Source organism: Physeter macrocephalus, chromosome 2 (genome assembly GCF_002837175.3).
Source record: "Physeter macrocephalus isolate SW-GA chromosome 2, ASM283717v5, whole genome shotgun sequence".
In the NCBI taxonomy this organism is placed as follows: domain Eukaryota; kingdom Metazoa; phylum Chordata; class Mammalia; order Artiodactyla; family Physeteridae; genus Physeter; species Physeter macrocephalus.
The window spans coordinates 12,807,991-12,834,302 of NC_041215.1; the positions used below are offsets into that span (position 1 = coordinate 12,807,991).

General features: G+C 47.8%; 1 protein-coding gene, 1 long non-coding RNA gene and 1 pseudogene across 5 annotated transcripts in view; 2 read left to right on the plus strand and 1 right to left on the minus strand.

Annotated features, from left to right (window-relative positions):
- The first annotated feature begins 10,037 nt into the window (after positions 1-10,037).
- On the plus strand, positions 10,038-10,426 carry LOC102991352 (nuclear transport factor 2-like; annotated as a pseudogene).
- An 8,934-nt stretch (positions 10,427-19,360) lies between these two features.
- LOC114487642 (uncharacterized) lies at positions 19,361-21,054 on the minus strand. The gene is made up of 3 exons (XR_003682869.2): positions 20,647-21,054; positions 20,168-20,216; positions 19,361-19,720 (listed from the first exon to the last, which is right to left on the minus strand). It is a non-coding gene; the product is annotated as an uncharacterized lncRNA (long non-coding RNA).
- Positions 21,055-21,299: 245 nt separating this feature from the next.
- The window catches only part of ZNF496 (zinc finger protein 496), a 39,703-nt gene continuing 34,690 nt past the window's right edge, over positions 21,300-26,312 (plus strand). The window contains exons 1-5 of one of the 4 annotated variants that reach the window (XM_007123352.2): positions 21,300-21,479; positions 21,597-21,822; positions 23,256-23,370; positions 23,719-24,145; positions 24,557-24,740. In XM_007123352.2, coding sequence (XP_007123414.1) covers positions 23,756-24,145; positions 24,557-24,740 — 574 coding nt within the window. In that variant the 5' untranslated portion in view covers positions 21,300-21,479; positions 21,597-21,822; positions 23,256-23,370; positions 23,719-23,755. Of the gene's footprint in view, positions 21,549-21,596; positions 21,823-23,255; positions 23,371-23,718; positions 24,146-24,556; positions 24,741-26,312 lie in introns of those variants that run through there. The other 3 variants (XM_028498696.2, XM_024134001.3, XM_028498707.2) reach the window with 3 other exon arrangements.

Sequence of the window (26,312 nt, forward strand, 5' to 3'; positions counted from 1 at the left end):
ACCTCCATATGCTCACCAACCTGTAAGCTCTCTGAACCCCACCATTTAGGGGTTTTTTTATGGAGGTTCCATCACACAGGCATGGTTGATTAAATCATTGGCCATTGGTGACGGAACTCAATCTCCAGTCCCTCTCACCTCCTGGGAGGTTGGGCAGTGGGGCTGAAGGTTCCAACCCTCTAATCACAATTATTGGTTCCTGTGGCAACCAGTCCCCATCCTGAAGCTACCTAGGAGCCCAACTTGAGTTCAAATAAGTTCAAATAAGTATAAACGCAGGTATGGTTGAAAGGGGCTTATTTGAATTAAAAAATATACTCTCTCATGCATATCACTCAGGAAGTATCAAGGATTTTAGAAATTCTGTGTCAGGAACTAGGGACAAAGACCAAATATATATTTCTTATTACCAACATCCTTATTCTATTAATGAGGGAACTGAAGTTTAGATAATAATCATAGCTCGTACTACAGTGTGTTATATTTAAGAAATGGTTCTGTATATATTGTAGACTGTATTCTAAATTATAGTATAGTGCCTATATAATCACACATATGCTATATAAAATGTACTATTCTATAACCTAGAAGTATTGTACATTAGTAGATATTATTACATTATATAATAACTCATCTATTAAATGTTTTACTCCTTACTCCTACAATAACCCTATAGGGTGAGAACTAACTATGATTACTATCATTTGAGGAAACTGAGCTCCAGTGAAGTTACATTAGTGCACAAGATCACACCATAGGAGGGACTTCCCTCGTGGTTCAGTGGCTAAGAATCTGCCTTCCAATGGAAGGGATGTGGTGTGTTTGACCCCTGGTTGGGGAACTAAGATCCCACATGCTGCAGGGCAACTAAGCCCATGCCACAACTAATGAGCATGTGGGCCACAACTAGAGAGCCCATGCACCACAACTACAGAGCCTGTGTGCCACAACTAGAGAGAAGCCCAAGCACCACAATAAAGATCCTGCGTGCAGCAACTAAGACCTGATGCAGCCAAAAATAAAATAAATAAATAAATAAATAAATTTTTTTTTTTTTTAAAAAAGATCACACCATGGGAGGTGGCAGCTGAGCTGATCTGAAAGTTGTGCAGCCCCACAGGCACTTCCCTGGCGGTCCAGTAGTTAAGACTCTGCACTTCCAATGCAGGGGGTGTGGGTTCAATCCCTGGTCAGGGAACTAAGATCCCCACATGCCACGCAGTGCAGCCAAAAAACTAAAGTTGTGCAGCCCCAAATCCTTTGCTCTCAACACTCCCCTAAACTGCTCTTGTCTGAGTCCCAGGCCTGAATGTGGACCTATCTCAAGGTTCTTGGTCACTGTTTCCCAGTACATCAAAGAATCTTCTTCAATTTTATAATATTCTCTCCCTACTTCAATTTAAAATGTTTATACCCCCAGTCACTTAGCAAAACTCAGCTTCATATTTCCTTGATTCTAAATCTTGCATTTGACAAAAGATGCTATATATAAAGTTAAAAGAAAAATGATGAAGGATATATTTGTGAAAAGATTCTCATTTTATATAATAAATTATTACTATCCAAAATGTGTAAAGGGCTCCTGAAAATAAAGAAGCAAATAAGATTTATATGCTGAGAACTATAAAACATTGATAAAGAAAATCAAAGATGATTCAAGGAAATGGAAAGATACCCCACGCTCTTGGAATGGAAGAATTATTATTGTTAAAATGGCCATACTACCCTAAGCAATCTACAGGCTTAATGCAATCACTATGAAATTACCCATGACATTTTTCACAGAACTAGAACAAGCAATCCTAAAATTTGTGTGAAACCAGAAAAGACCCAGAATTGCCAAAGCAATCTTGAGAAAAAAGATCAAAACTGGATGCATAACCCTTTCAGACTTCAGACAATACTACAAAGCTACAGTAATCAAAACAGCATGGTACTGGCACAAAAACAACATACAGCTCAATGGAACAGAAGAGGGAGCCCAGAAATTAACCCACACACCTATGATCAATTAATCTTTGACAAAGGAGGCAAGAGTATACAATGGAGAAAAGACAGTCTCTTCAGCAAGTGGTGTTGGGAAAGCTGGACTGCCCCTTGTAAATCAAGGAACTTACAACATTCCTTCATACCATATACAAAAATAAACTCAAAATGGCTTACAAACTTAAAATATAAGACATGACACCATGAAAATCCTAGAAGAGAACATAGGCAAAACATTCTCTGACATACATCATAGCAATGTTTTCTTAGGTCTGTCTTCCAAAGCAATAGAAATAAAAGCAAAAATAAACAAATGGGACTTAATCAGATTTATAAGCTTTTGCACAGCAAAGGAAACCATGAATAAAATGAAAAGAAAATCTATGGACTGGGAGAAAATATTTGCAAATGATGTGACCAACAAGGACTTAATTTCCAAAATATACCAACAGCTATTACAACTCAATACAAGAAAACAAACAACCCAATCAAAAATTGGGCAGAAGACCTAAATAGAGATTTCTCCAAAGAAGACATACAGATGGCCAACAGGAACATGAAAAGATGCTCAAGATCTCTAATTATTAGAGAAATGCAAATCAAAACTACAATGAAGTGTCAACTCACTCCAGTCAAAATGGCTATTTTCAAAAAGTCTACAAATAATAAATGCTGGAGAGGGTGTGGAGAAAACAGAATCCTACACTACTGGTGGGAATGTAAATAGGTGCAGCCATTATGGAAAACAGTATGGAGGTTCCTTAGAAAACTAAAAATAGAGTTACTCTATATCCTGCAATCCCACTCCTGGGCATATATCTGGAAAAGAAGAAAACTCTAATTTAAAAAGATACATGCACAGCAGCACTATTTACAGTAGCCAAGACATGAAAGCAATGTAAATGTCCCTTGACAAATGAAGGGATAAAGAAAATGAGGTATATATATACATATATATATATATATATGTATATATATACACAATGGAGTATTATTCAGCCACAAAAAAAGAATGAAATAATGCCATTTGCAGCAACCTGGATGGACCTAGAGATTATCATACCAGGTGAAGTAAGTCATACAGAGAAGGACAACTATTATGATGTCACTTATATGTAGAATCTAAAAAATAGTAAAAAATTATTTACAAAACAGAAACAGACTCATAGACATAGAAAACAAACCTAATGGTTACCAAAGGGAAAGGGAGAGGAGGGATAAATCAGGAGCTTGGGATTAACATAAACACACTACTATATATAATATAGATAACCAACAATGACCTACTGCAGAGCACAGGGAACTATACTCAATACCTTATAATAACCTATAACGGAAAAAAAAATTTTTAAGATAAATGATGAATTATATATTTGTGAAAAGATTCTCATTTTATTTTTCTATATTTATTTATTCATTTATTTATTCGGCTGCACCAGGTCTGAGTTGCGGCATGCAGGATCTTTTAGTTGCAACATGTGGGATCGAGTTCCCTGACCAGGGATTGAACCCAGGCCCCCTGCATTGGGAGCGTGGAGTTTTAACCACTGAACCACTGGGGTAGACCCAAGATTCTCATTTTATATAATAAATTATTAATATCCAAAATGTGTAAAGTGCTCTTAAAAATAAAGAAGCAAATAAGACATTTTATTATTTATCTGTTGCCATGTGTATAACAAGTTGCTTAAAACAACAAACAATTGTAGTCTCAGTGTCTGTGGGTCAGGGATGTGGGCATGGTTTGGTGGGTGGTTCTGGCTCAGGGTCTCTCCGGAGGCTGCATTTAAGACTCAGACAGTAGGGGCTTCCCTCATGGCGCAGTGGTTAAGAATCCACTTGCCAATGCAGGGGACACAGGTTTGAGCCCTGGAAGATCCCACATGCCGCGGAGCAACTAATCCCATGCGCCACAACCGCTGACCTGCACTCTAGAGCCCAAGAGCCACAACTACTGAGCCCGCTGAGCCACAACTACTGAAGCCCACGTGCCTAGAGCCCGTGCTCCACAAGAGAAGCCACCGCAATGAGAGGCCCGCAGAAGAGTAGCCCCCGCTCGCTGCAACTAGAGAAAGCCCGCTCACAGCAACGAAGACCCGACGCAGCCAAGAATAAATAAATAAAATAAATTTTAAAAAAAAGATTCAGACAGTAGCTAGGCTCTGAGCCTTGCCTGGGTTTACAGGATCCACTTCCAAGCTGGCACTCAGCTGCTGGCAAGAGGCTTCAATTCCTGGCCACAATGCCCTTCCCATAGGACTGCTCACGATATAAAAGTTGGCTTCCCAACTTCTATGAGAGTGATGAGATAGACAGAGGGAGAGAGCACAAGTGGGCAAGGAGCTACCAAGATGAAAGCTTTTGTAACTTAATCCTGGAAGGGATACACCATCCCTTCTGCCTTAAGCTGTTGGTCTCACAAACCAACCCTGGTAGGATGTGGGAGGGAGCCACATAGGGTGTGAGCAGCAGAAGATGGAATAGAGGTCATGTTGGATGCTGGCTGCACCCTGGTGGCACAGTGGTTGAGAGTCCGCCTGCCAATGCAGGGGACGCGGGTTCGTGCCCCGGTCCGGGAGGATCCCACATGCCGCGGAGCAGCTGCGCCCGTGAGCCCTGGCCGCTGAGCCTGCGCGTCCGGAGGCTGCGCTCCGCAACGGGAGAGGCCACAACAGTGAGAGGCCCGCATACCGCAAAAATACAAAAGAAAAGGTTATCCATATAAAAAGATATTTGTCCCCCCAGTGATTAGGTAATGCAAATTATAACAAAAAGAACCCATTTCTCTGTTAGATTAGCAGGAACTTTAAAAGTCTGACATAATCTATCATTGACCACAACGCAGGCAAGTGGGTATGCTTACACATTATCCTGGAAGTGTGCATTGAAAGGACAATTTGCAGTAACCTCTGAAGTAGTGACTCCACTTCCTAGGTATCTCTCCTGAAGGAATGCTGACTTACATTCACATGATTTATGTACAGGGGTACTCAGGGAAGAACTGCTTCCTGTACAAAGAGAATAAAGAACAGAAGGCCGTGAATAAGGAATCATTTCATATCATATCCACAGTGCACATAGTATGTTGCTAAATGAAGAAAGCTTCATGCCAAATATATGTATCTTGTGATCTAATTTAAGTAAAATAATTTTTTTTAAATCTCCCATGCAGGTGATAAACACACACACACACACACACACACACACACACACACACACACAACAGCAAAAATTCAGGAAACCTGCATACCTTGTTCACTCCTTGACCTGCAAGGCTGTGAACAGAGACATTCTGGATAAAAACTATGCCCCAAAATATCTGAATACAGATAAAGATAAATCTAGAAAGTTGCATACTCAATTATAGAGAAGAACGATATGATGAGGGAACATTCACATTTGGGTGTGTGTGTATTATGTACAAAACCACAAATATGTACTTAAGTTTTGTAGTTTATTTCCTTCCAACAACATTGCTACAACCAACTGTAAACAAAAATCATGAAACTGGACAAAGTCAGCAAGACTGATACCATCCTGGCCTTCAGAACTCCTCTCCAAGGACTTTTAAATCCCAAATTCAGTGCGAAGAAGTTAGAAGAGGAGAAAGATGAAGAGGAAGGGGAGGAGGAGAAAAAGTAGGAGGAGGAAGAGAACTATGAGGAAGGGGAGAAGGGGGAGGAGCATGGGAGAGGAGAAGGGGGAAAGACGAAGAAAAAGAAAGAGGCGAAAGGCCCTTTTCATTTCATTCCTTTGCTTCTGCAAAGCAAATGTCACCTGAGGAGAGTCAGGGATGAATCCCTTTCACATGGGTGTGAAGAGAAGCCAACTGTTTCCACAAGAGGCAGGAAAGAGGCCTTGGACTTGCTCAGCTGAAATCAGTCCTGTACCTCTAAGTCAAACAAAGACAAGAGGAAAAAAAAAAAAAAAGAAGCCCTGTCCAGGCGCTGCAGTGAGCTGGTCTAGAGGCCTGTGCGTGGAGCGCGCGGCACCCAAGTGGACCCGCGTGAGCGTGAAGCCGGTGCTGGCATGCGCGGGACGAGGATGCCCGGACGTCTGCCGCTCATCTCCCCTAAGAGTTGCTTCCGCGTTTCCAGCAATACATATTCGACCAGCCGGGTTAGCTCTGCGAAGGTAGCTCGGGTTTCGTGGTGTTAACACTCCCCCACTAATTTTCTAGCCCACGGGCTGGACTCAACGGATGATTTTAAACCCCGCAAACCGCCCGAAGCATCTTCTCCACCCTCTGGTGGTTACAGCAAAGTGAAACTGATAGAGAAATTCAACGCCCGCTGAACTCGGAGTTGCAAGGAATAGATTTATGACTACTCGAGAAGGAAAACGCATGATCTTGCAATTTGTATTTTAAAATGTCCAGAGCTTGTGGCTCTCCACGGGTCACCCTTTCACCGAAAGTGCATGTTCCCAACTGATGCAGTTTGAATGTGATGTCCTCGGAACACCTCCGCGGTGCTTCGAAGGCCTGGAATCCGCCCCGCACAATGGATCGCGCCTTTGTCACTGTATTCCCTCCTGTCTTCCAGGACCTCTGGGTGTGCTCCCGGCAGGCTCTGGGCCTCGTGTCCTGGACTCCCCTGAACAAGTTTTGACTCTGACTGCAAGGAGGTAACTCCTCAGCCTCAGGCCAGGGAGACCCAAAAAGGGTGGAGCCCCAAGATCTCCCCTGGGAGGCGGCGCGCAGCAGTACACTTTATAAAAGTGTTTTTCAACCTTTGAGCCAGCAAAGCCACTTTAATTTTAGAAGAGTGGCCGATAGGAGCAGACATTGTGAGGAAGTTCATAACTTAAAACGCCCCACTCCACTACGGGGGGTACCGAGGTGCATCTCTGCCTTCCCATTCTCCAGCAGAGAGAGGAGGCGCGCCGGCCCCAACTAAACTCTAAAGCCACCCCTGGAGTTTGGGCAGACAGGGATGCTTCAGGCGTTATAGCCCCGCCCTGCCTGGGGAATTTTCCTTTTGTTCCACATTAAAAAACAATGGTTGGGGGTGAGGGAAGCGAAATGGGTGAAGGTGGTCCAAAGGTTACAAACTTCCAGTTTACTTCCTGGGGTAGTAAAGTACGTCATGGTGACTGTAGTTAACCACAGTGTATCGTATATTTGAAAGTTGCTTAGAAAGTAGATCTTAAAAGTTCACACACATGGGCTTCCCTGGTGGCGCAGTGGTTGAGAATTCGCCACTGCAGGGGACACGGGTTCAAGCCCTGATCCGGGAAGATCCCACATGCTGTGGAGCAACTAAGCCCATGTGCCACGACTACTGAGCCTGCGCTCTAGAGCCCGTGAGCCACAACTACTGAGCCCGCGTGCCACAACTACTGAAGACTGTGCATCTAGAGTCTGTGCTCCGCAACAAGAGAAGCCGCCCGGGCATGGCAATGAAGCGTAGCCCCCTCTCACTGCAACTAGAGAAAGCCCCGCGTGCAGCAATGAAGACCCAATGCAGCCAAAAATAAAATAAGATAAATAAATTTTTTTTAAAAAGTTCACACACACAACTGTAACTTTGTGTGGTGATGGATTTAACTAAAATTGTGTGAACTAAACTTACTTCACAATATATACATATACCCCAGGTAGTTTTGATGTAGGCGGGCTTCCCTGCTCTTTGAGAAACACTGACAGACCAGTGGTGCTAAAATGCAGATTGGAAAGACTTTCACCTAGTACTTACAATTTGGAAGGTTTTGGAGGGAGCCGGGAGTCAGGATTTTCATTACACACACAGTTTCAAAGGCTGCTCTTTAAGAACTCATAATCTAATAATATGGTTACTGTCTCTCACAATGTTTAAAATTGAAAGCCAAAGAAATATATTTTACATTGTATCTAGTACATATGTATTTATGTGTATGTAAATATGCATGTATGTATAAAATGGGAACAAAATTTAGGGAACAATACTTACCTGACATAGCCTGATAAGAAAAAGCAGCCCCCTCTATAATCAGAATTTTGTCAAGTGTTCTAAAAGTTAAAGCAACACAACAAAAAAATTCCTTTCATTTTCCTCACTCAAGGTCCTGCTTCTCTTTGTTGTTCCCAATAAAGCCGGGACTCCTCTGATTCCTCTTTTAAATGTATATTTGGATCCCTTTTCAAATGCAAATTCCACTTTATCTATGGTTATTTAGGGTAGATTTCAAACACACGTGCTTGAATGGCTTTTCACACATAGATTGTGAGTTTACTTTTGAGGACTTCCCAGACTCCCAGTAATCCCCAAACCAAAAGTATTTGGGAGGTGGGGCTGTCTCCTTTTGTTCTCTAAAAGAACCTATAAACTTGTGGAAATAGCAACTGTAATGAAGTAACCAGTGGTTTCTTGGTGGTGGATACTCCCCTCATTCTTGCTTCTCGCAGATGTTGAGAAAACAAAAGCCCTATTTCAGACATACCAGAGTCTATGGACTCATTTCCAAAACTAGAACAATGTGCTCTGGCATCTAATCTCCACCGGTCTCTTCCATTAAAAAAATAATAATACTGGACCACTACGTTGATTAAGCCATGCACAACTCACAGGGTGAAACACACCAGTCTAAAGACCTGTTGGGAAAGAATTTGGTGCGAGGTTTCAGGTTTAAAGGGCTCCCTGTTCTCGTTCTGAGTGGCAATCGCTGAGCCCCCAGGACCTGGGCGGACAACACTCCAAAGAAACTGAACTCGCAGATCTTTTTTCTGTTGTTGGTTTTAAGTCACCAGTAGGAAAGACGAGTGCAAAAGGCGCTGGGTATCAGAGATGTCGGTGGAAGTGTAAGGAGAGGGAAGGCAAATTTGCAAAACCTGGTGAGGAGCTGTAGTCGAAGGAGAAGATGGAAGCTCAGACCCCGGGGGCGATTTGCCCTTAGGCAGTGGTTCTCAACTCTGGGAGACCAGCTTTTCTTTTTCACTTGCGAATGTGAGGAATCCACGCAGTTGCGCAACAGCATCAGTGCAGGAAAGCCAGCGCGGTGCCACGCCTTTTCTTCTCGATTATTCAATTTGCCATCAACGACGCATCGGAACAATCGAGAGGCAAAAACATGTTCGCTTCCTTTTTTCAGAAGGTTCCCTAGGAAAACTATTTGCTTATTAAATTTCTTTGAACAACCTTTCGCCCTAGAAATGGGAGAACTGAAATTCTGGTTAATTCTGATTTCAAATATCTGCATGGCAATTTGGGAATAAACATTCATCCCCGAGGCCTCTCCCATTCATCTATGGGAGAGGGGAGGAACTACCTAAGACCCCGCAATGTCACCCCTCCAAGGGTGATAGGGCCAGCGCGAGCCCTTCTTACCGCGGTGTCCCGGAACCAAAGTTGGTGACCGGTGGTTACCGACAGTGGCTGGCGGCTCCTGGGTCCAGCCGTCTGCCGGCGTAGCCTGTTTGAGGTACAGCGCCCACCCTTAGAATTTCCCGCACGGGCGCCTATGTACTTGGCAGGAGGCACACCTCCCCGACCCTCGCCTTCCCAGCCCGAAGAGCGACGACAGAGAGACCACTGTTCTAGACCTTCCCTTGCGGCCAGCCCACCCCTCCCTAGGCTTCAGGGCCTTTGTAAGGCGCGACCACCTGCGTCAGAGAACGTGGCACCGGCGGGGCTGACCCCCAGAAACTCTTGGATCCCGGGCGTGGGGCCACCGGTGGAGATGGGGTGGGAGTAGGAGGAATTACGCAAGGCGGGAGGGTTCAGTGGAGAAAGCAAGGGAGAAGTCCAAGGGCTTGGAGTGTCCGGCTTCCAGCAATGGGAAGGCTCTGTAATAACAGAGAGACCAGGCAATGGTCCCTGTAAAGAGTCCCGGAAATCAGGGGTCAGATGTACTTGTTGTGTCCCTAGAAATTCCTCAAATGCGGCTGTTAACTATTCCAGGCTTTTTCAACTCAGTTAAGGAGTTTGATGCTGGATAATTTCTGAGGATGTATCAGGGTGTTAGCTCTGTGCTACTAGAGTAAGTAAATTTTAAAACAAACGAACAGACAGACCGCGCTGGGTTGCTGTCGCCATCGTTGCAGCCCCTTGGGTCTCAACAAGACCGGTGATGCTCCAGAATGGGAGACAAGCCAGTTTGGGAGCAGATTGTATCCAGCGTCATTCAACATTACTACCAGTTATTTGATAACGACAGAACCCAACTAAGCGCAATTTATATCGACGCGCCATGCCTTCCCTGGAAAGGACAGCAGTTTCAGAGGAAAGCTGCCACTGTGGAGAAATTGTCTAGCTTCCATTCCACAAAATCCAGCACAGCATCACGGCTCGGCACCATCAGCCCGTGCCAGATAGCTGCATCATCAGCATGGTTGTAGCCCAGCTCAACGCAAGCGAAGACCCTACCACGGGGTTCCACCAGATGTTCCTATTAAAGAACATCAACTGATGCTTGGGTTTGCACCAATGACAGGTTCAGGCTTGCCCTGCACGACTTGGGCTAACGCTCTCCCAGCCAGGCACTCATGCTGCTTCCTCCTCCCTCCTCTTCCTGATACTATTCACACTCCTCCAGATGCTCCGAATACCATACAGAAATGAGCAGGGCCGCGGTGGGAGTGAACGCGGTACGCTGCTGCTACTGAGGTATTGTGCATGATGTTTGGACGCTAGACTAGTTGCATCTGACAGGAGAAGTTTGTGTTGTACCAGCGCGTGCCTTGGCAAGACAAGTTAATGCAAAAGGTTGTCTTTTTTTTTTTTTTAATCTACTGACAAGTTGTTTTAGTAACCCAAAGAAGTGAAGGAGAAAGCTGCTGCTTCACTGCCCAGATGTACTGATTTGTTCAGATGTTTCAATGCCTCATGATACAATAAAACCACGGAAATTTTCTTAACAAAAACAAACAAACAACCTTTTTAAAGAAATTATACCAAGTAGTCGGGGCGGGGGGGTAAAGGCAGATGTTTTCGGAAGTGAGGCTAAGGATAGAAGTAGATGATAACCTTTCAACTAGAATAGATGATGTAAAGAAAGAAAATAGGAACACAAAGTAACATTTACATGATCTATTCTTAAAGTGGGAAATCTGCATCATCCAAGCCACAGGGAAGATAGCTATGTTCACATCAAGTTGGTTTTAGATGGTACATCTGTCTCATTTGTTAAGTCCCATTAGCCTTCCTCGTGGCAGAGCTGGGGAGTCCCTAGGAAGGCTACCAGCATGAGCCAGACCCAGGGCCCACCTTACAGTTCAGAATTCTGGCTCTTAGCATTCAGGATGAGGTTTAGGAGCCAGACCTTTCTTATTTCCAAAGCCCACGACACGGGCTTTAGGATGCTCTCTCTCAGCAAGCTACTACAAACCGAGAGGTTTCTGTTCCCAGACATTCCACAGATCTGGGAGAGAATTTTTACCTGGCAATGTGTTTCCACAACCTAATGGTGACTGAGACATACAAGACCCCCCTTCCGCGGCTGGATTCAATCACAGTTATGGGGCAGCCGACTTTCCAGCCTTCAACTCCTGTACTAGTAACTGTCTACTTTCTTGTCAAGTCAGTAAGCCAGCAGCCCACACATCTCTCTCCTGGGTTTCCTCAAAATACTAACCGAACTCTAGTACCTGTCAAGATCCCCTTAGCCTAATGAGAACCATTCATCAACACTCCATTTTGTTAAAAGACCCATAACAGCTTATGATAGTGTTAAAGAAAAATTATTCATGACACTAGTTAAAGCACAATAAGGCTGATCTTGGAGAGGCAGCGGTGACTGATCGCGTGAAGCGAGATCTTAATTCCCTGCCCAAGAATGGAACCTGGGTAGCCTGGATGAAAATCAGGAATCCTGGCCACCACACCCCCTGGCTCTTGCCCCCAGTGAAAAATGCATTTCTCACGGAGGCAAAAACTGTAAAAACAGGTACAAAGTTTATTATTAGAGACATAGCACAACAACAAGTGGGAGAGCACACAGAGAAAGTTTGTTTAGTTAAGACAGAAGCAAGGCAGAGGTGCACACCCCGAGAGAAAGGGTGTGGGCGTCCTCCCTAATGAGGAGGAGTGCAGTAAAGAGGCGGTTAAGTCATTCATATAGGGCCGTTCTTCCGGGTCTTTGCTTACCTTTGGCCAATTATCTGGTTTCTTTTTCCACACCTGACCTGCCTTAGGACCCTCCCCAACATGCGTGCACAACGTTTTTCCAAGATGGATTACAGCCCAGAGGCCTATGGGACGGCCTTAGCATCACATATTATGGGGTGGTGCCCCCTCCTTTTTGACCCGCAAGGAGCCTTTCTGCACGTGTGCAATGTTTCCCTTGCCCCCAGGATGGAGAAATGTACGACCTCTTGATCTTTTAACAGGGTTTAGTCCCACTCTGTCCCTGCCAATAAAAATGTCCAATGTCCGGTTATTAACCCTATTTCTCTTGCTGGTTTTTATATCGAGGTGCAGATCTCGAAATATAGACAGGAGTCCGGTCATAAATATGTAGTCCTGGAGCCCGTTTGTCTCTTGCTTCAGGAAATGTAAACAGGGGGCTGATAATGAATGTCTGGCCTGGAGCCCATCTTCTTCTCACCCCAGGAAGTGTGAACAGGAGGCCAGTTGTAAATGTCTAGCCTGGAGCCCATCTATCTCCTGCTTCAAGGCAATCTTTATTCAGGGGACTATTGGGATAGGTGTATGGACCACTGAAACAAGGTTTTGCAGTGGGGGAGAGTGATTGGGCTCAACTCCAAATACAACAAGGAAAAGTGGGAATTCGTAGCCAAGGAGCAGGGTGGGAGAGTCAGTGGATAGAATATTACTAAGGGGAAACATTAGGGGTAAAGGGGCATTCAGGCTAAAGTGACCTGACCTGAGGCGATTCTTGCTGAAGGCAGGCCAGGGTGATCAGATATCACCTGAGGGATGGCGGGGGTGGGGGGGGGGGGCGGCTGGTGATGAGGAACCTGATCAGCGATCTCAAGGGTAATCAGAAATCTCTAGGGTGGGGACTTCTGGTTAAACTGACTTAGCAGGATTCTTGCTAAAACTGGACAATGCAGAGCAAGAATGGAAGCCCAAAAGTCAGGTCTAGTTGAAAAATGATCAGGGAAACCTGATTACAGTTTGGCTGAGGAGAGAATCTGCCAACAACAGCCCAACCTTTTTCCTGTAGAATAGAGTAAAGCAGAAATTATCAGAGTGAATCATGATTTGTGCGTCTTTCTCTGGGCTGCAGGCAAAAAAGCATGAGAAACACTAGCCTACAGGGTGAAATCCAAGTTCTTTAGCCTGGTGTATGAGGACCTCTTACCTCATCTGCAGGTATGTCACACAGTTCCCTCCAAATAGCAAGTGTTTTGCATCATGGTCATTCGTTCACTTATTTCATCTTCATGTTGTACCAGTGAGATCTTCCCATCTTCCAGAATAAGCCCCACTTGCTCACCCTTGAGCTAGGCTGCTCTGAGTTGATACCCAGTAAATGCTAAATTAAATTAACTCAAAGAAGAGAGAGATTAGGACAGCAGATCTGTTGGCAATTATCTCAATATTCCAGGGAGATGACTTCAACAAAGACAACCAGAATGCCAAAGAGAAGATGAATGGGGGACTTTGTCTATTTTAACCAGTTAGATCTGGGAGATTACAGGCAGGGAAAAGCTTAAGGTGACAACTTTCATGTTTCATTGAATGGTCTCAAATTTATCTGTAAGAGACTAGGAACAAGAAACTGGAAATGATAATAAAATAAGCAGAGAAGTAAGACTGCAACAAGTTTCCTAATGCTGCAGGCCAAGTTAGTGGGTGTGTGTGGGTGGGTGTATCCAGACCTGTGTTAGTTTCTTAGGGCTGCCATAACAAATTGCACAAACGGGTTAACCTGAAACAACAGGAATTTATTCTCCCATAGTTCTAGAGGCCAGAATGTGAAAACTAGTCATCAGTAAGACCATGCTCTATGGAAGAATCCTTCCTTGCCTTCTCCTAGCTGCTGGTGATCATAAGCAATCCATGGTGTTCCTGGCCTTGTAGACCTACCACTCCCCTCTCTGGCTTTGTTGTCACATGGCCTTCATCCTGTGTGTCTATCTTCACATGGCCTACTTATAAGGACACCCATCATCAGATTTTGGGCTCACTCTAATTCAGTATGACCTTGTTTTAACTTGTTCACAACTGCAAAGACCCTGTTTCCAAATAAGGTTAATTTCACAGTAATAAGCAATTAGGACTTAGATATACCGTGCGGTGGGACACATTTCTACCCATTACAGGATCCTCACTGCCATCCCTATCTGCACATGAAGTAAACTGAGCTTGAGGGAATGGGGCTGAAGGGAGACTGGCAAAATTGGGAGGGCCAGTCGTTAGGGTCAAGAAATTCCTGAAATAGGTCATGCTATGTTTAAAAGATTCAGGGTAAGTACTTGGAGTATTTGAGGAACAAGGAGTAATTCCGAATTCTTTGTGTCTAGAGCAAAAATATGTGGTGCCATCCAGGTGTTCAATAGCAGAAAAGCAAACTGAGATACACTGTAACAGGAGGTGTCGAACACTAAAAAGTTTAAAAGTTAATGTGCAGCTAATTGAGGAGGAAGAGAGGACTATGATGCGTAAGTACCTGTTAAGTATCTCTGGCTCTGTGCTGGGGTACTTATGTAAAAAATCTTGTTTGATCCATGTGAGCCAGGTATTGTATCATCCTATCATGAGTGGAGAAACTTACCCACTGCCTCCTAGAATCCAAGTAACTTGAATGGCCAGAGTTGTTTGCCTCCTAAAAGAGTCAAAGCCTGTCCAGGAGCAAAACTGTGAAAATCAGTGAGGAGAGAGAAAAGAACAGGCAGGAAAGAAGACACACAGTAGAGCAGCTGTGCATCCACAGGAAATGTGCCTTCCCTAAGGTTTTGTAGCAGCTGTGAAATGCCACAATGCACCCGTCTTGGAGTGACTCTTATTTTCTTACCACTGACACCCCAGATCTGCTTGCTACACTCATCTATGACTCCACGGCTAAGTTACCCTCACCTCCTGACAACCCCTGACCCTCAGTTAACCCCACCCCTCCTGAGCCCACCTCTAAATAGCATGCAAAGCAGAAGTGACTCCACTTCCCTGGTACCATCCTCCTCCTCCTCCAACCTTCAGCTGCAAACAGACCTTAAGAAGACACTTTCCTTCTTCCTTTATCAAGCCTCACTCCAGCATCCTCTATGCCCCCTCCCTCATGGCACCAGTACAATAAATCTGGTTGTTTCAGTTAACTGAATTTGACAAACTACAGGCTGGTCCCTGGTGGTCTGGATGAGTCAGTATTAACACCCCAATGCTCATGAACAGCCCCCAAAACTGATGTTTGGTGTTTTGGCTTTGTTTCTTTGACCACAGCATCCACATGTGACTTCGAGGAAAGGGATGGCACCTTTTTCCAGGGAACAACTGGGTCATTTTAGGTGCTTTCATTGGAGCCCTTAAGCAGTTGGTTATGTTGGCCTTTGTGTAGTTCTCAAAGTCTTTTTGACTTCAGCAAAAGGAACAAAACAAAACAAAATATGAAAATAGATGAGCAGCCTTCATGTGACAGCTGGGAGGCCTGTATTGAGAGAAAATTAATTAAGCCAAATTCCTTCACTCAGTGGATTCTCACTGAGTCCTTTTTACCAGCCATAGCCTCTGCTAGATATTGGGGACCAGGTCAGAGCCCTGCTGTCCTTGCTTCCTGGAAGCCTGTGAATAAGTCACAGTAATATTCAGCACTATTACTCTTAGAACTGCTAGTCTAAGCTACAGTTTATTGAGCACCTACTACTATGCCCAGAACCATGCTGACCCCTTTACAACAGAACTTCTCAAACTGCAAAGAGCTTGGACGTCCCTGGCGGTCCAGTAGTTAAGACTCCCCGCTTCCACTGCAGGGGGCATAGGTTTGATTCCTGGTCGGGGAACTAAGATTCCACATGCTATGAGGAGTGGCAAAAAAACCCAAAACTTCAAAGAGCTAGAGAGTCCCCTTGTATCTGGCTAACCATGCAGGCTGTGTTTGGGGCCTGAGGGTTCTGTTTCTAACAAGCTCCCAGGTAAGGCAGATGTGGCTGGTCCAGGAACCAGACGGCGAGGTGGCACATCTTATACACCTGTATTTGTCATCAGTCCACAAGCATATTTTGTGGAATGATGACCCCCTCCCCAGGGGAAGATGTAATTGCTGCCCTTCCATATGTAGATACTAGGTTTTAGGAAAGCTACACATGATACTTCATGGTGCACAGCTGACTTTCCACGTTTGGCATAATTTATGGTTTCCTTTCCTACAGCCCATTCACCTTCCACTCTGCAAGGTGAGCGTGTCATGTCTTCTCCTTCCTGCTCTCACACCTCTACCATCTCCTGCTCCTCCCTGTTAGCCAAGGGCCCCATGGATCAGTCAGGGTTCTCCAGGAAAACAAAACCAATAGGTGGTGTGTGTGTGTGTGTGTGTGTGTGTGTGTGTGTAAACCTCAGTCTTTACCCTTAAAGACTGATTGGTTGAGGCCCACCAACATTACGGAGGATAATCTACTTTACTTAAAGTCTACTAATTTATTTTTAAATTTATTTATTTATTTATTTTTGGCTGCGTTGGGTCTTCGTTGCTGCACATGGGCTTTCTCTAGTTGCAGCGAGTGCGGGCTTCTCTTCGTTACGGTGCACTGGCTTCTCATTGCGGTGGCTTCTCTTGTTGCGGAGCACGGGCTCTAGATGCGTGGGCTTCAGTAGTTGTGGCACACAGGCTCAGTAGTTGTGGCTCATGGGTTCTAGAGCTCAGGCTCAGTAGTTGTGGTGCACGAGCTTAGTTGCTCTGCAGCACGTGGGATCTTCCCAGGCCAGGGCTCGAACCCACGTCCCCTGCATTGGCAGGCGGATTCTTAACCACTGCACCACAAGAGATGCCCCAAAGTCTACTAATTTAAATGTTAATCTCGTCTAAAAAATATCTTCACAGCAAATCTAGACTAGTGTTTATCAAATACCTGGGCACACTGACCTTGCCAAGTTGATGCATAAAATAAATCATCACACCCTGTTTCTTATTTTGCCAAAGTGTCTGAGTATTCAGAAGTCCACCATGGACTTCCACTCACCTGCTCCCTGTCAGCCTCAGGGCCCAGAGATCAATTTGCCTTCTCCTCTCCCTTCACTGCTCCCCTTGGCTCCTGCCCGGCCCCTCCTTCTTTTAAGCCACACACTGTAATTCTCCCATCCTTAAGATGGGGCCCATGCTCCCTTGGCCACTGCCACTTTTTCTTGCCCAATTGTCTCCACTCCCTCACCTCCTTTCTCTCTCCAAACTACTCCATCCCAGCAGCTCTACCACCTCTGTTCTGCTCAGGGGCCCTCTACACCAAATACTAGGGTCAGTATTCTTATCGGTGTTTTTCCTCATCTAATTTGTTCTTTCAGCAGACTATCTTCACGGACTATCCCTCTTTCTTGAAACACATTTGCCAGCCTGGGATTCCAAGGCTCGGCACTGCCCAGATTTCTCTCCAGCTCATGGTGGCTGCTCCTTCCCCTTTCCCCCCTTTCTTCTTCTCCTCCCCCTCTGGATCTCCCTCCTCTCTTCCTAGTCTCCAAAGTTGGTGTGGCTGATCCACCCTCTCCAAGGCAGCTTCTCAACCTGCACTTGTCCATCCCAGGGTCTCAATTCCTGCTCCGTGCTGTGACCACAGATTTCCACCTCCAACCTTGGCTTTCTCCCTGGACAGTCATAGCTATTTGTCTTTTGAGCATTTCAGACCCAGCAAGTCCCAAACTCATCTTTGTCTCCTAACCCCTTCCCAGAAACCTGCTTTGCAGTCTCCTAGGCAGACCCTCCAATCACCCAACTGGGGCCAAAACTACAGCCGTTTCTCACTCCTTTGACACCCAGCAGCACACCATGGGGGAAATCACCACTGTTCACCAGCTGATTCTGGAATGGACCATGTCCTGCCTGCATTTCTGTGGCTGCTTCCAACATGGCCTCTGCCTCCTCCATCCAGCTCCAATCTGTTCTGCACAGTGATCACGTAAAATCAAAGTCCCATCTGGCCATGCCTTCACTTGAAACCCTCTAAGTGTAAAATCCACAGTCACTCCATTCCAGCCTCCCATTTCTCCAGGGGGGAGACAAGCCTCCTGCTTTATGGCCTTTGCACATGCTGTTCCCTCTGCTGGAATGTTCTTTCTGCACACCTCTGTTCAGTTTGCCCTCCACCTGCTCTCTCCTCAAATGCTACCTTCTCATGAAGGTCCTACCTGACCGCCCCAGCAGGATCCTTCTTAGCTTGTTTTATTTTTTTCACGCCATCTATCATCTGATTCCCCTTCCAGCTTCTAAAAGCCAGGATCTTCTGTCCACTATGGTCTCCCCAAGGTTGAAACAAATGGTGGCACACAGCAAGCTTTTCATAAAAATATACACAATCAGCAACATAATATAAGCCAAATGAAATGTATACATTAAGCGTGAGATGGCTCGATGGTCCTTGAGCAGCATTGACATTGAGGGTTCTCTGTTGCTTCACTAGTGGTATCTGTCACAATCCCATCTCGTGTCAAGGAAAACTCCTTCCCATGGCCTCCAGTTGCCTCCCCACCTCCACCCTGAGCTGACACCCAGAGAGCACTTGCTCACTGGCTGCCTCACTGTGCTTCCATAACTTTAGGGCCTTTGCTCTCATGGTGGCTTCCGCCTGGGACCCTGATCTCACCCAGGCTTGGGCTTGATCAACTCCCTCATCTCAGATGTCACAATCACAATGGAACCTGCCCTGACCTCTTCTTTAATACTGTGACTGTCACCAGCTCATTCCCAGCACCCCTGTTACCTGATGCTGCTCCACTTTCTTTTTCCTCTGCAGCATGGATCAAACATAGCAGATCATTATTGATTTTGCTAACTGCCCGCCCTGCCCCTCTCACCCATCCCCTCAGCCAGTTGTGTTCACAGATGCACCCTGAGAACCTGGAATGGAGCCTAGCATAATGAATGCCTAGTAGGTACTCAGTACACATTTGTTGAACGATCGAATGGCCCCGCACATTTAACGAGGTAGACAGCATCATCCTTTTTCTGGATGAGGAAACTGAGGTGCAGCAAGGTTAAGTATACCTGAGATCACCTGGTTAGGAACTGATGAGGCAGGTTTTAACCCAGGTGCTCTGACTCATAACCCCTGTGCTAAGTGAAATGCAGAATAAACACAAAGCTTCGATGAGATAACAGTGTACAGGGAGGTGTCAGGTCAAGGGAAGGAACCCGACAGGGCAGGGAGGATTGATCTGATGCTGTGTGCTAGGAATTTCTGGGCCCTGCATTTTACCTGCTTTAGAACTGCAGTGGGCAGAACTGTGAGCACAAATTACCAACACTCAACAGGTAGTTCTCTGCCCAGTCACAGGGCTGGGAACCCAGGCAGAGGATCTGGACTTTTATTTATTTATTTATTTATTTATTTATTTATTTTTGCGGTACGCGGGCCTCTCGCTGTTGTGGCCTCTCCCGTTGCGGAGCACAGGCTCCGACACGCAGGCTCAGCGGCCATGGCTCACGGGCCCAGCCGCTCCGCAGCATGTGGGATCTTCCCGGACCGGGGCACAAACCCGCGTCCCCTGCATCGGCAGGCGGACTCTCAACCACTGCGCCACCAGGGAAGCCCATAGGATCTGGGCTTTTAGAGCAGGCTGCGCTATTTGCCAAAGTATCTTAGTCGGACCTGCCTTGGTGAATCCTTGCTTCTTCCTCAGCTTCTCCTCCAGGCCATGGTGTCTGGCTGGTGTTCCTGAGAAGGGGGTGCACATGAATCCTGTTAATGCTGAGTCAAGTTAAGTCTGAGGGGGGTGGTTCCCACTTGTATCTGCAGGTTCCATGTAAGAACTCTGGGTGGCCCTGCCTGCATCTGGCTGTATTGGGGGGAACAATCACTTTACACAAAAATGAGCTTTACTCCTTTGCTTTGATCCATCACCTGCAAAAGTCACAGAATCCAAGCATACGGCAGATGGTGGCTCCCAGTAACTCCCCTACTCAGGAGTGATTATTCATAATTGAGAGGAAGAAACAAAAGGCTCCCAAGTCCAAGGAATAAGGAAAGCAACACTGCTAAGAAATCCCGTTCCTCAGTCCATCCACCTCTTTCCCACCTGCTCAACCAGGCCACTTTCTTTCAGGGAACTGGTATTGTCCTACTTGATCTGAGAAAAATCATTTATCTGCAGTAGTGTATCACCTCTAGTAGATGTAGACATTTCTTTGCCTTCTTCCGTGGGAGAATCCAACTTCAGTGCCAGGCAGATGAAGAAAGAGAAGGGTTGGTGGGAATCAGGCCTGCTCAGGGACCCGGTACAAGCTTGCTCCCAAACCCAAGAATCTGTAAGATTAAGGATGACCCCAGGAAGACCCCTCTGAGCCTTTGAGCTATGTTCAGCATAGGGCAGTCGCAAGGAGCCCTATCTAGAGGTCCAGAGGCCCTAATTCTTCTTGCCCCTCACGGCCCCTCGACTTCAAGTCAAAGTCCCTTAACGTGTCCCTCGGCCTCAGTGTGAACAGCTAGCTACACCCTACACTTAAAGGAGCAGTAAGCACTCCGACCACCCACCGGGGGCCGGGATTGACCTAAGTCCCTCTGCGCACTCCCCAGAGTTGTCCTGAAGGGATGTGTAACGGCAGCTGTGAAAGTCCGCAAACCCCCCAAAAGCCGGAGCTTACACCTTGGGCATCCGACAGACGACGAATCCGGGAGGTGAGTCTTACTTCCTCCAGTCCTTCTCGTCTCTTCAGCGGCCACGGGCCGGACCTAGAGGAGGGGTTTGGGCTGGAAGGGGGTTGGACCTGCCAGGGCGCGGGGTGCGGGGTGGTCACACCGGGATTCTGAAATGTAGCGGCCCACTGTGCGCGGCAGCCTTCTTCCTCCGCTCCCCCTCCCAATTCCTGCATTCAGCCTCGGCTCCAGGATCGTCCCTTCCGGGCGTCCCCAAGCCCGTGTGGGAGTCCGGAGGGATAGGACAGCGAAGAGAGGAGCCCCCAGGCCAACCTTCCCACACCGGCGGCCGTCCACGGCAGGACGCACCCGCGCGAGCCCTCCTGCTGACCGTGTTCTCTGCCCCCCCGCTCTGCCCCCCGCCTCCAGGCGCGGTCCCAGCTGAGCCTTCGACGCCCCGGCCTCCCGCCCCGCCCCGACGCGCGCCCCCCGCGCCAGCCCGCGGGGAGGCAGGGCAGAGGCGGTGTGGTTGACCCACAAAGCCCCCGGCCAAGCTCCTAGGCCGGGGCGCGAGCGGAGCGGAGCGGGGCGTGGCAGGGCGGGGCGCGCCGGCCGGGCCGGGCCGGGCCGGGGGTGTCGGATGTCACCCCCAGCGCACACCTCGGCCGGGGGGCGGAGGAGCGAACCACTGAGATGCGGAGACCTCCCCGGTCCTAGAGCGGAGCAGGAAGTGTCCCAGGGGAGGGAGCCGGAGGGCTTCGGCCTTTCCTTTCCTCCGCGTCCGGCGGGCTCCGGAGGCGGTCAGGCCTGCACGGCCCGCCAACTGGGACGCGGCGCGGCGGTGAGTGCGGCCCAGGCGGCCCAGGCTTCTGTGGCCCGCGCGCCCTGCCTCGCTTCCAGGAGCCATGCGGTGAGTCTCCGGGGAGGGGGATAAGACAACACAAATGTTGTTTTTCAGGCGCCTCCATTTGCTACCATTTCTTCCCTCCTAAGCGGAGCCGTGGTTTTCTGGATGAGCAGGAGACGGGGGCTCGGCTAGCCAGGGACGGAGTGGCCTCTGCAGAGAACCCGCCTCAGGAAGCACACCCGGGGGACCGGGCTGGAAGGATGAGGAGCTACTGCCGCAGACTTCCGCCGCAGGAGGGATTTGAGTTAGATGCAGGGAAGGAGTTCCAGGCTGTGAGGTGAGGAGCCGGGAACTGGGTAAAGTGGAGGTGGATGTGTGTATGTGTAGGGAGGGAAAGGAAGAGAGGGAAAAGGGAGAGAGATCTGGAGCGAAGAAAGGCTTGCCCTTTTTCCTGGCATAAATTGCCCATCCCCTCCTCTTTCTGCTGATCCAGCTCTGTTCCTCCGCCTAGAGCTTCTTTAAGCATGCCCCGCCCCCCTGTGGGATCCTCTTGGGACCAACGTTAATTCATTCATCATACATCATTTCTGAGACTCCTATGTGCCAGGTGCTAGGGTGACAGGAACACGGCTGTCTGGTTAGGGATGATGGGCAGAGCCTAGAGCCAGATGCCCTAGAGCGGTCATCTGAGTACTGACTGAGGGTGGGGCACAGGTTGGGTGCAGACCTGAGGAACCTAGAGGCCCTGCAGGTGTGTGATGGCTGAGTTCATGGAACGTGGCAAGTGAGTAAGGCTGAGATTGGGTGTCAGATGCAGGAGCAGCAGACACTGGAGGAAATCCGGAGGCGGGGCAAGCTGTAGTGTGTCCAGCCAGATACCCTCAGGGTCCTTTTATGCCAGTCTGTATTTGTTTTTATGTTGGAAAGCAAAGAGGTATAGAGATTTGGAGTTTTCTGATTGCCATTCAGTGGCTTTGTTGTTCTTCTGTGAAGAACACTTGTCTTCCTGTGAAATGGGAATGAGGCCTGCGTTTTGCATGGAACCCTTGCGGGGTGGGGGCACTGAGCTGTTGAGATTAAGGTGCTGGCATGCTGGGGAGCCTCATAAACCTGGTGAGGAGGGCAAGTGACCATGTCCAAGGATCTCAGAGGCCTTATGGTGGCGGGGGGGGGACTGTGTGCGACCTCATGTGCCATTCGTTTTCCCTGGGTTCCGTAGTTTTGAATAGTGGCCGCTACTCTCTGATGTTGCTCTGTATGTGTTCACTGGGGAGGTGGAGGCGCCCCTGAGCCCCACCCTGCAGATGTGGAGGCTGTGCCATGAGTGCCCAACCTCTGTTCTGCCTGAGAAAGGTCTGTGAGGTGTGTGTGGTTTTCTTCATTGTGGTTTGAAGAGAAGAAAAGGCAAGATGGGTGGAGGCCAGGTGGAAGGTCCAGACATCGTTAAACATATGCTAAAGTTTACTATTCAGACTTTAGTGAGTTGGGTGGAAGTTCATCTGAAAGCACTGATGTTTTTAAATACATAATGTTATTTTTCTGTAAGAAACTCAGGATGTGGCTGCCTCTTGACTTTCTCCATCTCTTTTCTGGGGATCTTCTAGGCTGTCTGCTTTATTCCCTGCTTCCCAGTGCATATTCCACTGAGCAAGGCCGATTCTCAGTCTGTGTTGGTCTAGCACTGATTGTCAGCCCTAGCCACCGGCAGGATGAATTTCCTGGATCAGCTTTTAAGACTTTTCCTGTGCATGTTTGTCTTTGTCCTTCTAGCTCATTTTGTAAAGGTCTCAAGGGCAAGGACGGTGACTTTGGCTCTGAAGCCTCAAGATAGCGGCCTTCTCAGCTCATCTTTCAGGTCCTTTCCAGGAGGACCTGGACACCAAAGGTACCACAGAGCGTTAATTACATCTCTCTCCTGCATGCGGCCCTGTTGGTCTCCTGGGGTGCTTGGAATGCCAGTGCCACGTTGAAATGCCACTGATTTTCTCCTGGACTCCCTGCCTTGTTTGTCCAGTCACCCAGTTAGGGGAATCACAAAATGATGCTTTTGGGAATGGGGTCATTCCTTCTCTCCCTTTGTGTAAAGATCATCCACACTGACACTTCTCACGTGTCCCAGGGCTTCTCCCAAGGGCTGGTCTCTGTGGGCTTTTTCACTTTTCCCATCACCACCCCCAAAAAACTACTGCAGGAGACCAGAACATTGAAGCCAGTGATTTCTGTTTGGAAATAGGGTCGTCTTCTGCTGCTGACCCCCATCAAATCCCATCATGCCCACAGCCCTGTGCCCCCGAGTCTTGGCTCCGAAGGAAAGTGAGGCGCCCAGGAAAATGAGGAGCCCACCGGGAGAGAACCCTAGCCCCCAGGGTGAGCTTCCCAGCCCCGAGTCCTCCCGCCGCCTCTTCCGACGTTTCTGCTACCAGGAGGCAGCGGGCCCCCGAGAGGCCCTGCACCGCCTCTGGGACCTGTGCCGGGGCTGGCTGCGGCCTGAAAGGCACACCAAGGAGCAAATTCTGGAGCTGCTGGTGCTGGAGCAGTTTCTGGCCATCCTGCCCCGGGAGATCCAGGGCTGGGTGCGGGCCCAGGAACCTGAGAGTGGCGATCAGGCTGTGGCTGCTGTGGAGGCACTGGAACGAGAGCCGGGGAGACCCTGGCAATGGGTGAGCAGAGGGGGCTGGGCTGGGCTGGCTGGGAGGATGGGAAGGGAGAGGGAGAGAGTGGGGCTGGGCGGCAGGTGTGGAAAGGGTGGCCACCTTGTGCTTTGATGGTTTGGTGGGGTCACGCGTCCCCTGGCCAGGGCTGAGGAATTCCATCTAGAGCTATGTGCTTCGGTTATGCCCACATTGAAGTTTGGTTTCCTAAAAAAGCAGATTCCATTCCCTAAAGGCCCTAATTGGTGGCATGGTTATGTTACCCCCCCTTTATAGCCCCACACAAGGCTGGGACTGAGCTTCTAGTGGTAGAGTCAACAGTCAGCAGGCCCAGGGAGGGAGGGGTTTGCCCAGTTGCTGGTCCTCATCTGGCCAGGGACCTCTCCACCGAGCTCTGAAAAGCCCTCTCTGGGATTGCAGCTCAAGCACTGTGAAGACCCCGTGGTGATTGACGATGGGGACAGCCCTCCAGACCAGGAGCAGGAGCGGCTGCCAGCAGAACCCCAGAGTGACCTTGCAAAGAGCCAGGACGCCCAGCCCATGGCCCTGGCTCAGGGCCCCGGGCTTCCAAGCAGACTCTCGGGCCAGCTCAGCGGGGACCCAGGTAGGGAGCCCAAGGGAGTGGGGAAGGGGTATTTGTACCTAGTCCTGTGGACTTGGAAGTAGCCCTTGACATTTTTAGTTCTCTCCTTCCCCCTAAGTAGCCTGGAACCATTTTCTGCATCTGGTTCTTCCCTAGAGCAATTCAATCAGAGTCTCATGAGAGTATCCTCTTCATGGGTGCCGGGTCTTCCCAGAGAGACCTCTGCTATGGGTAGGTGTTTTTGAGGCTGCATCATCTTGTCTCTTTGAGGGCGCACCTCTGGGCTTTGTTGGTCTGGGGGCAGCTGGGCACCGTTGCTGTCCCAGTAGGGCCTGTGTGGGGAACTGAGCCATGGCCATGTCCTCTTGTCTCTCTGAACCTCTCTTTCCCCAGCCAAACAACTTCTGCTCTCAGGATTGTTATAATATTGCAAAGAAATATAAAAATGCTTCCTAGGGGATAGGGTGATATCTTCAGGACTTGGAGCATGGATGTTGGCTAGACGTGTCTGAATATCTGTACAAAGTGCACTAATGGCCACAGGCAGGTGGCTTTGGCAGCAGATACACTTGGCTTTGGATCCTCCAGGTATGACCCGGGGCATGCTTCTAAACTCTGCAAGCCTCAGTTTCCTGGTCTGTCCAGTGGAGATAATCTCAATAAAGTGAGTCACATGAAATTTTGGTTTCCCAGTACATATAAAATTTGTGTTTACACTGTAGTCTATTAAGTGTCCAATAGCATTATGTCTAAAAAAATCAATGTACATACTTAATTGAAAATATTTTATTGCTGACTATCATATGAGCCTTCAGCATGATGAAATCTTTTTGCTGGTGAAGGGTCTTGCCTCCATGCTGATGGCTGCTGACTGATCAGGATGGTGGTTGCTGAAAGTTGGGGTGACTGGCAATTTCTTAAAATAAGACCACAGGGGCTTCCCTGGTGGCACAGTGGTTGAGAGTCCGCCTGCCAATGCAGGGGACACGGGTTCGTGCCCCGGTCCAGGAGGATCCCACGCATGCCGCGGAGCGGCTGGGCCCGTGAGCCATGGCCACTGAGCCTGCGCGTCCAGAGCCTGTGTTCCGCAGCGGGAGAGGCCACAGCAGTGAGAGGCCCGCGTATCGCAAAAAAAATAAATAAATAAATAAATAAATAAAAATTAAAAAAAAAAAAAATATATATATATATATATATATATAAAAGACCACAGTGAAGTTTGCCTCATCGATTGAATGGTTCCTTTCACGAACAATTTCTCTGTAGCATGTAATGCTGTTTTATAGCATTTTACCCACAGAACTTCTTTCCTTTTAAAATTGGAGTCAGTCCTCTCAAACTCTGCCATTGCTTTATCAACTAAGTTCATATAATATTCTAAATCCTTTGTTGTCATTTCAGTAGTCTTCACAGCATCTTCACCAGGAGTAGACTCCATCTCAAGAAACCACTTTCTTTACTCATCCGTAAGAAGCAACTCCTCTTTCATTCAAGTTTTATCATGAGATTGTCGCAATTCAGTCACATCTTCAAGCTCCACTTCCAATTCTGGTTCTCTTTGCTGTTTCCACCACATCTGCAGTTTCTTCCTCT